General features: G+C 35.5%; 2 protein-coding genes across 2 annotated transcripts; both read left to right on the plus strand.

The window, feature by feature from the left end:
* The first annotated feature begins 997 nt into the window (after nucleotides 1-997).
* LOC119602014 lies at nucleotides 998-1441 on the plus strand. The gene has a single exon (XM_037953334.1). The coding sequence runs from the start codon at nucleotides 998-1000 to the stop codon at nucleotides 1412-1414; it is 417 nt and encodes a 138-aa protein (XP_037809262.1). The 3' UTR covers nucleotides 1415-1441.
* Nucleotides 1442-7999: 6558 nt separating this feature from the next.
* On the plus strand, nucleotides 8000-8422 carry LOC119602021 (co-chaperone protein p23-1). The gene has a single exon (XM_037953343.1). The coding sequence runs from the start codon at nucleotides 8000-8002 to the stop codon at nucleotides 8420-8422; it is 423 nt and encodes a 140-aa protein (XP_037809271.1).
* Nucleotides 8423-10855: the final 2433 nt, after the last annotated feature.

A 10855-nucleotide genomic window follows, 5' to 3' on the forward strand; every position in this document is an offset into this window, starting at 1 on the left:
TACAAAATCATAAAGATATTACAACCCAACATGTAGGCCGTTATGGGGGAGAACCATAGGTCACAAATGGGGTCTTAGCCCAAATATTAGCGACTGCCAATTCTAGGTATTTGGGCAAAAAGTATAACCTAATACTACTACATGGAATTTAGCATATTGCTTGCTTATAAGGCAATCATATCGGATAACCAAACGCTGAGTAGGACAATGGTATGTCCAAAACGATATGAAGTCTTCTTAGTGAGACCAAGCTCGATAGTAGTTTGGTAATAGGTAAAATAACTACGGAAACAACTACAACAATTTCGAAGTGAGAATTCTGAATGATGTATGATGAAAATTGTGAAATATTGGTACAATATCCCCGGTATTTCCAATCCTGTGTGGAAATAAAGTCCGAGCATCATGGGAACAATGTTATAGCGGATATAATATACTTAAATAACATTATATGGGAAATTTTAAAGAAATTTTTCCAGGACTCTGAGTTTCTGAGCCATTGGATGATAACACGATCTTAATTGGGGAAACTTTACTATATGTTCGATTTCGACAAAAATTTTGGCCGAATCTTCGGCCAGACACTACTAACAGCATAATTCAAATTTTTAAAACAATGGCAATCCTAAGCCCCAGGTAAATCGCTATTTTAATCAAGACAAACCAATATTTAACTCACAGCAAACAAAATAACAAAAAATATTAAATAAACAACAAATACAAGAGGACACACATGCAAACACCATAAAAAACAACAACATTAACAGAGCCACCAGCAACATCACTATCAACCAGAAAACAACAACAAAAACAATAGTAAATAGTAAAAATAAACCCTGTTGCATATGCACCTTTACAAAACCGGTCACGTCAATCCCAACTATAAGAGACCTCAAGTAAAGTTCAAAGTGCAACAGTACTCAACTGAACATTCAAACGTACGCACGTACGCACAAACTTATACCTTTCAAAAAAGATTAAAATAAAAAACCTTAAAATGCATTTCAAAAGAATAATTGAAATAATTTTCAATACATTTTTAATGATGCAACTTGTACTTGCCACACCATATTCCTGGGGCACACATCACAGCAACTACGATGCTAGTTTAGATCCAATTGCATGGTCTCGAAGCTTTGTTAAGGATACTATTAGGAAACCTCGTCTTTATAGAACAAACTCCTTCGAACATAACTCTATAGATGTAGCAGATGATGATTTTCCCATACAAAATTATGGTGGATTTGGTAAACGACGTTCATCTCGGGGTAATTTTGCCAATGATATTTACAATAACTGGTATTCGAATCCAACAGGATTTGTTCATAATGGAAAATATAACAACAATATGCAGAAGCGCATGAACCGTAGAAGGCAGAAATTGAATGCCCGTCACCGTTATGGTTTGGTTTAAAGAGATTGTTTTGTGGATAAGATTGAACAGCTGTGGAAATAGTATATAAGAAAAAATGTGAAGTGATAAATATTTAAGTAGAATTAAATAAGAATTATGTGACTTTTAGTAATTTACTTAAATTTAAGATTTATTTTAGAAAAATACAAGTATTAATAAAATAGTGTTTAATTAAAAATTTGACTTGAAATTTTTTTAATAAAAGTTTTCTTTTAGTTTCAATCATAATATCTATTTTGTGGCATACAATTTTCATTTAGAATATTTTCTAAAGTGTTTTTTTAGAGTTTCCTTACGATGGGAAAAGGAGTACCCGTCAAAATTGCCAATCTATAAAGTGCACAGTACACCGCGTTCCAGTGTAGAATTCTCCATAATGGCACATTCTCGAGGGCAGGTCTTCGGCAGAGATTTCTACTTTCCCTTCTTATATTTATGGTGGACAAGTTACTCCGCTTAAGTATCGTTGTGAAACCAAATATAGTTGTCTGATCTAAGGTATTGCATTGATTTTCTCCAATCAGAATCGTATGCTAAGTAAAATAAACAGCTTAAGGTCAATTGCTGAAAAGTATCAATTGGGGATTAACGTGGGTAAGACTAAATCCGTGGAAGTAAACGTCCCGCACCCTAGTAATCTGCTCCTTGGCCACAAGTTAATTGTATAAGTAAGTCAAAAAAAATTGGCAGCCAAATAACACCAGACGAAGACATTAAAGACAATATCGATGCCACGCTCTCCAAGGCAAAATTAGCATTTACAAAGCTACGGAGGAGGGATACTTTCCACTATGTTCTTAAGGGTGCCAACACATTGGTGAGATGCCAACCTCATCAACATCATCAACACGCCCATGCTGAACTCGCAGCTCACGCTCTCTATTGGTTGTTGCCATTTGAAACTTATTGTTGACCAGGTCTTCTACTCTGTTGGTCTATTGGAATTTTGCCTGTCGGATAACCGGCATCGTAAACTGCATAGCAGATATCGTCCCGGTGTCTTCTTTTGGCAACTTTGGCGTAAGATGGCGGCTCTTTTCCTTTTCCATTGTCTAGCCTCTACTTCATCGCTTTTCGGAGATTCTTTTGAAATACCCGTACCTTCGAGATTGATTTCGCTGACGTGGTCGTCTTCGGAATATCTATCTTGGCGTTGTCACCCTTCTGGCTTGAGGTTCCTTTGAGTGTAGTATGGCTTGGCTTCGACTGTGTAGTAGAAATGGGGAGCTCTTTTTCCCATTAGGTTAATTCTCAGTTGTCAACTCCTTGGGAGACCTGATCCTCTTTGCCTCAGATCTTGTGAGAGAGTCCAATTTTTCCTTTGGAGTGTCGTTGGATTGACTAACTTTAATCTTTTTCAACTTCCTCCTTTGTGCGTCAGATAGTCTTTTTTTAGTAATAGGTAGTTTAGCTATGCTATCAGTCACCTCTTTCACAATATGCTCTACTTCATCGTTTTTGGGATTTGCTATAATGGTGTTGTTATTATCATCAACTGAGGATTCAGAGTCGTGAGGACTATATTTAAAGGCTGAGGTAGTTTAGAGCTCTCTCCGAGTACATCCTTCTCTTTCACCCCTATATTTTTGCCATTAGCATGATGTACACTTGACACATTATCCGCCATGGAGGCCAAGGTACCCACCTCCGTAGTAGCATTTTGCTCACGATTGCAGAATGACGACCACATGTGACTCACGAGTAGATAAACTTGCCACCGGTACTGGGTTATTTAGGCCCTGCACCATAAATTTCATCTTTTTATACCCACCATCAAAAAGATGGGGGGTATATTGATTTTGTCATTCCGTTTGTAACACATCGAAATATTGGTCATAGACCCACAAAAGTATATATATATATATATATATATATATATATATATATTCTGGGTCCTTATTAAATTCTAAGGCGATCTGGCCATGTCTGTCCGTCTGTCCGTCCGTCCGTCTGTTGAAAGCACGATATAGTCCGAACGGAACGAGATAAAGGATTGAAATTTTCCACAAATATTTTCTATAGGTAAGGTTTGTTTGATATTGAAAATGGGCAACATCGGTCCACGTTTTCGTATAGCCCCTAACTCAAGTGGACCCCCGATAAACAGCTTTAATGGGCATATCTGTTTCAAAAGTACGAATATAGCGATGAAATTCGACACAAATAAGTTTCATTTGATCCAAAATTTCCCTTCAAAATTTTATGAGGATTGGTTCATAATTTACCCTACCCTCCATATAAGACTCCTTCAGAAATTTGGTTTAACACTCATTACTGGCTTAAAAATACTAGTATAACAATGAAATTTGACATAAGTAAGTCTCTTATGATCAAAAGCTTGTTTACCTAATTTTATGTTGATCGGTCCATAATTGACCCTACCACCCATATAAGGTCCCTTTCAGAATATGACTTTAACGCTCATTACTGGCTTAAAAATACGTGTATAGTGATGAAATTCGACACACATAAGTTTCAATGATGCAAAAATCTCTCAATCACACTTTATGTGGATCGGTCCATAATTGACCCCATATAAGGTGCCCTTCAAAAAATTACTTAAACGATAACTACTGGCTTAAAAATACAGAATACAGAAAAGCAATTAAATTCGACACACATACATATAGGTTAGTGGTTAGTGTTCTAGTCTGGTAGACCGGAGGTGGTGGGTTCGATTCCCACCTGAGGCACTGGTTAAGGAGCGCACAACAGGCCCGACAGAGGCCTAGGTGTATTTCTTCGGATTTGATGTATATACATCCTCCTTTCAAACTAACTAACTACATATTTTTTATACGAGTTAAAACCTCTCTACCTAATGTATTGAGGATCGGTCCATAAGAAAATTACTTTAACGATTTTTTCTGACTTAAAAATACGTGAACGTTTATAGGAACGTAAATCTTCCTACCGAATTTCATGCGGAAAGTGTCGGGAAGTGATATTCGATGTAAAGATGTTTTGTATGAACCAAAATTGGTCTAAAATAATTTTATGAAAAACGGTAAATTATTAACCCTATCTCTAATATAAGGCCCTCTTCAGTTAATTTGATGAGTAATATCCTTTTAAGGCATACGGTTTGATGGTGGGTATATGTTATATTCGGCACAGCCGAATATAACACTCTCACTTGTTATTTTTCAGTTTTTTGGTCCGCGGGGAATATAATATTCCCAGGTGGTGGCCAATAAATTAAAGAAAGGGCAGTGACGACCTTGCACCACGTCATCCTTCTCCTATTGCTAGACCGTAGTCTAACATATCGTTCATCGCTACACCATCACACATCCGTCAAATCCATCCATCACTTCCGTAGTAAAAAGACAGATAATAGCTAAGTGATAAGTCAGAGTTCTACCACCCACTTTTGGACAGTTGATATGTTCTCTTTTCCTTATAAAGATCACGATATTTCGATTATAAACTAAAATGGATAGATCAATTCTGAAAAATATATACATAAATATCTATTGTCTGGTGACCCATAAATAATATACATAGTCATGCTGCTGTAGAGATTATATAGAGTTGGGGAGAGTAAATAGAGTTGTTGCAATAACTATATTAGGACTCGAAGAACCACCCAGCAAAAATTTTCATTACCTAGTAATCTAGAAAGTAATATTGGAATCACGTGGAAACTAATTACTTTTGGGGTGAATAACTAATTATTTTTGTTCGACGAGGTTCAAATAATATGTACCTACCTTAAACAAATTAATAAATGGTTACTAATTTGATTACAAAAACTTTCCAAAATAACTAGTTACAAATAAACCTACAAATATGTTATGTGATAGCTAGTTATTTTGGGCCGACTTTGTATGTAGAAAACAAAAAATAAAAAAATTCTCGGCCGGGATTTGAACCCAGGCATTCAGTTGTTTTCTGTGTTTCTCACTCCAGCCGCTTACTCGATGCTCCATTAACATGTTGCTTTTTGTAATTTTGAGAACGGCATTTTACAAAAATATATAAATGAATGTCATTTTGAAAAAAAATAAACAGTATCCAGCAGGGGTCGAACCACGAACCCCCTGTTTGTTAAATAAACGACCTAGACAATTGAGCCATAACAAATCCAAATTGTTTTGTTCTTTACCAGTAATAACCTATTCAGCTAAATAAAATAATGTGGATGATAATGAACACTCATTACCAAGTAATGTATGAAGTAACTACTGGCTATTACCAAAAATTTCAGATTTTTTGCTGGGCACTGAGCCAATGTGTAAGTTCTTAGTATTGGAGAATGCGCTTTAAGGACCAAATTAAGCTTAACTGAACTGGTCATTAAAGAATCAATTAAACTAAAATGAAATGGATCAGCTAATTGCTCTCGTAAATTAACAAACTTGTGTGGTTCTCCTTATCTTAACCTAGAGTAGTTATACACTACCCACTTTAGTGGAGATGGTATATTGGGTTTGTGCTGATGTTTGTAACGCACAATAATATTGGTCCTATACCCACCTTAAAGTATACTAATCGGCTCAGAATCATTTTCTGAGTCGATTTAGCTATGTCCGTCCGTCTGTCCGTCCGTCCATGTAAACCTTGTAATCAAACTACAGGTCGCAATTTTGAAGATAATTCAATGAACTTTGGTCCATGATCTTCTATTGTCCCAGGGACGAAGTCTATTGAAAATGGTTAAGATCGGTCCATTATTTCACCTAGCCCCCATATAACTGAACCCCCAATAGGGCTTGTAATCCTTGTAATCAAACTACAGGTCGCAATTTTGGAGATAATTCAATGAAATGGCACATGATCTTTTATGGTACCGTATATGAAGCCTGTTGAAAATGGTTTACATCGGTCTATTATTTCACCTAGTCACCATACAACTGAACCCGCCGAATAGGGCTTTTAAGTTCATAATTATGTTTAATATACTCATATCTCGACAAAAAGCTGCAAAAACCAAGTTGTATACCAGACTTGATGACCCTCACGAATTCCATAATAATAGGTTCTCATATGACCCTAGCCCCTATGAAAATCTCCCATCAAAATTTCACTTAAATGTCCACAATTTTATTCAACAATAAACGCTTAAGTATGTATATCTAAGGTAAGGTACAATTCAACTTAAATGCTTTATTATGGCAACTAAATCACATTATATTTTTGTCAAAGGTGTAGGGTATTATATGGTCGGCCTCGCCCGACTGTAATTTCTTACTTGTTTTCTTTTAGAATGCTTCCTGTAGGAAGCTTTTAGTTAACTATCATATAGAAAGTTTTATGCAAGTTTTTCATACTTAGGCAACTTCTTTCGTATATTCTTTAAATATTAGATTTTTAGAAAATCTTTGATCTGTTTCAGTTTTATTGATCTTAATATTTTTATTTTAATAACCAACAATTGATATACAAATGATAATACTTTATTGGTGTCAATAAACTTAAAGAACTTTTTTGCAATTTATTTTCACCAACCATCTGCGAAAGTAATAAAACTAATATTAAATTTTCTTGCTATTTTAAGTTTTATCGAGAATTTATTTTATCATAAATCTAGATCAATTTTTTTACGAATTTCTTTATTTACAAAAGTATTTAAAAAAAATCTCAATGCCAATGTACTGTGGACTGTAGTAATCAGCGAGTTTTCAAGTTCAAATCTAATATTCATTCAAAAATATAAGAGGCTTTTTCACATGAATAATTACTTATACTCATTCCATACACATACATGTATTACAGATCAAATTGATCGATAATCATATTCACTAATAACTTAAATAAATACTTAGTATATTCATTAAGTATCTAGTTAATAAAAAAATGAATGAGCGCCAGTTATCTTGGGGTAAATTTGTGATGTAATACCAAAAAGTAGTTATGAACAAAATTTATTAAAAAAAATAAGAAAATTTGTTGACCTCAAAGCCGAATTTATAGGTAGCACTATAGTTTATGAATTGATCTACTGACTGGGTTTTTAAGCTAAAAGTAAAGGAATCGACGAAGTAAATAGAGCGGCAATATCATTTGGCTAACAAATTGGCCAAAAACTGAAATTTCAATGATAGCAATAGGATCATACCATATGTAAAGGGCAAACAATTGTACACAATTTAAATGCCAAACATAGTAATAACATCAATGACTTTTTCGTTAAACTCAACGAAATTTGTTGGGTGTTAAATTGTATTTAACGAAAGTTTGGCAAGTTTTAGGCCTCCAGCTAAATAACTCAAAATCTAACTAAATTTGATTTAATTTGTTTAAACACCTGATTAACACCTAAAGCACATGTGGGCAAACAACACGGTCAAGAGATAACAAAGAGAGAGAACTATGAATTTTCATGGGAAAAAATTAATACTAATCGGGAATAGTCAAGTACATACTACACCCACACAAATACAAAAATTCACAAGGCGACAATTACAAAAATATTTTCGAGCAAATTTTGCGAGAACAACAAACAGCAAAAGACATTTTGGTATAAAAAGCTATAGGCAGCTTTCTTGGGTATTCAAGTATCTTGTGGATTTACGATAGTTCAGTCGCATCTAGAGAATTAACGATTTTATAACGAAAAAAGAAAAAAACTTAAAAGTCAACATGAAATTTTTACAATTGTGCTCAATTTTCCTTCTTATCGGCTGTTCTTTAGTGGAGATCCAATCTTTGCCAATTGAAGAACCACATCATCAAGTTGCTGTTTTATTGCCAGAATACATTAAAGCCGATTTACCTGCTTCCACCGACAATCCTGAAGAATCTATTGTAGCTGCTGTTCCCCTGACTTTGTTAGATGTCGAAGATGCTGATAAGTCAACTGTTGATGCTACCGCAGAGTCTGAAAGAAGTGCACGTGGTTTAGGTTTGGGTGGACTTGGTGGTCTCGGTGGATTGGGTGGTAAATTCGGTGGCCTCGGATTGGGTTTCAAGGGCTTCGGTGGTCTCGGTGGTTTCGGCTTTGGTGGTCTACATGGTTTAGGTTTAGGCGGTTTTAAACCCTTCTTTGGCAAACACTTTGGTTAAAGTACAAAACCTATTTAGCAAAATTTTAATTAGCCTAATTTTTATGTTTAATATACGTTAGTTTTTAGAGTTTAAGTTTTATTTTTTATTTTAAATAAATTTGTGGAAAATATTGAAAAACGTTGTGGTTTTATTTTCTAAATAGCTTAAGTCTATATATGTAAATAAAAGTTTGTAATCGATAGCCTCAGGAACTAGGGCGTCTAATAGTAGTTCAAGAATCGTGAAAGTGTTTCTGTGAAGTTTTATGTTTCTCCAATAGATGGCGTCATACGTGTATATACTTTAGATCGTTATAAGGGAAAAATATAGTTCCGCTAGTAAAAAATAAAACTATTTTGTAAAAAGGGAAGAAAATTCAACTCAATTCTCGAATAGAGAGTCTTGATTAAAAGATCGATGTCTAAACTAATCGTAGACTTAAAAAAATACCAAATCTCTTAAATTCATTAAAGCAAATGGAAATTAAAAAATGTCATGACAAAATGTGGGTACAAACGAACAGTCTAAAATATTTTTTATCGAAAGTTTATCAAAGCTCGAGGCAGTTAACCTGACAAACGCAAAACCATTCGACAGCTGAACTAAAAATATGGGTGAGAGAATCCCATAAGGCCTCTTGGAATAATGAAACAGTGGGTAGAACAACGAAGATCCTATAGGGTGACCCTGATGAGAAGAAGACAAAAAATCTCCTCAAAATGAGCAAGTCTGAAGTTAGTTAGATGGTGGACACACAGGATTACGAGCACATCTCTGCAAAATTGGACGTGCGGATTCAGACGAATGTAGAGCATGTGGAGAGGACAGTGAAACTCTGGAGTACTTTCTTTGCCACTGCCAGGCATTCGTTGAAGTTAGATCCAAGTATCTTGGAAGTGATGTTATTCCGGAAATAACATTCCTGACTAACACTGATTGGAAGATTCTTAGGAATTACGTTCAGGAAACTCAGTTTCTGAACACTGAAAAATAATTCATTCAGTTCCTTTTTTGTCATGATAAGGAGCGCACAACAGGCCCGATAGTGGCCTAGGTGTATTTCTTCGGATTTGATGTAGTATACATCCTCCTATCAACCTACTTACCTACCTTATCAAAGAATTTCTAAACATAAATATTTACTAAAATTTGACTAAAATATATTTTAACTAAGTCACTTGATTTTACAATTTAATCTTTCTTTAAACCGGTTAAAATTGTATGATTTGCTTAACTTTACTAAAAAATTCAACAGCGTCTAAAAGTAGGCAATGAAATCATTTCAGCATTTTTTGTCAAAGTAATTTTGTATTATTCCCAATAAATATCTACTCAGAACTTGCAAATTTAAGTTTTGACAAAACACCAACAATTTTTTTATTTAAAAAATTTCCCGAACTTGTTTAGTTTTTCAGATGTGGCGACCTTACGGAGGATCGTAAACTTTTTAAAAATATCTTCTGATTTTCTGATAAAATTCTAAATAAAACAAAAGTTAGACGGATCCAACAAAAACATGTAAAGGGCCGTATTTTTTACGTTTTTGAAGATATGGATTCTATAAAAGAAAGTATAGTCGGGCGTGGCCGACCATACCCTACCCTACCTACACCAGTTATGACTATTAAATGTGATTTATTTTTAAAATAATGAATATTACATTGGTCCAATATTCCCCCGGGGTTCATGTTACCTTGATAAAAGACCACATCTTGGTGTGATTGCAATCCCGGAGAAAAGAGGAGAAAGGGACTATAAACAGGTGATGATCAAATGTATCCTAGGCCTTTCCTTGGAATGATTTGACATGGTGCCGAACCAAGGAACAACATAATCTGTTACCACGGGAACCGGTAGCCCGCTGTGCAAAGTTTTGGACTTTGTCTTGTCCCGGTTATTGAAGAGGTCCCATCGCGGGAAGAGAATGTCGGTTAAAATACTGATGTACGGTAAAGTCTACAATTCTGGATAAGTTCGGTGCTGTTGCCGAGACAGCAGATACCCCACAGAGTACCCCCCGGGGCATGTTTCCTTGATAAAAGAACGTCATCTTGGTGTATTGCAATCCCGGGGTAATGATGTGCTACGACTACCTCTAGTCTGCCGGGACTATAAACTGATGATGACATAATCTGAGAACCACATAATCTGGTACCACGGGTGGCCAGTTGTCCGCAGGACTCGTCCTGTCTGGTCAGTTGGATGAGGTTCCTTCGGGATCCACGAAGTGTCTGTGGCTTAAACCCAAATTCGAGGGTATAGTAAGTTGCGGTTAAAAGACTGATGGACAATGAAATCTATCTGGAAATCTATAAACTGGTGATGACATAATCTGAGAATCACATAATCTGGTACTACGGGTGGCCAGTTGCCCGCAGGACTTGTTCTGTCTGGTCAGTTTGTTGAGGTTCCTTCGGGATCTACGTAGTGGCTGTGGTTTAAGCCCAAATT

The sequence above is a fragment of the Lucilia sericata genome, unplaced genomic scaffold (genome assembly GCF_015586225.1).
Source record: "Lucilia sericata isolate MDLA Ls3-8-SP2 unplaced genomic scaffold, ASM1558622v1 Contig000206F_arrow, whole genome shotgun sequence".
Taxonomy (NCBI): domain Eukaryota; kingdom Metazoa; phylum Arthropoda; class Insecta; order Diptera; family Calliphoridae; genus Lucilia; species Lucilia sericata.

What these genes read in the sequence shown, in the direction of transcription:
- LOC119602014 (XM_037953334.1), top strand. Translation starts at nt 998, where the DNA reads ATGCATTTCAAAAGAATAATTGAAATAATTTTCAATACATTTTTAATG.
- LOC119602021 (XM_037953343.1), top strand. Translation starts at nt 8,000, where the DNA reads ATGAAATTTTTACAATTGTGCTCAATTTTCCTTCTTATCGGCTGTTCT.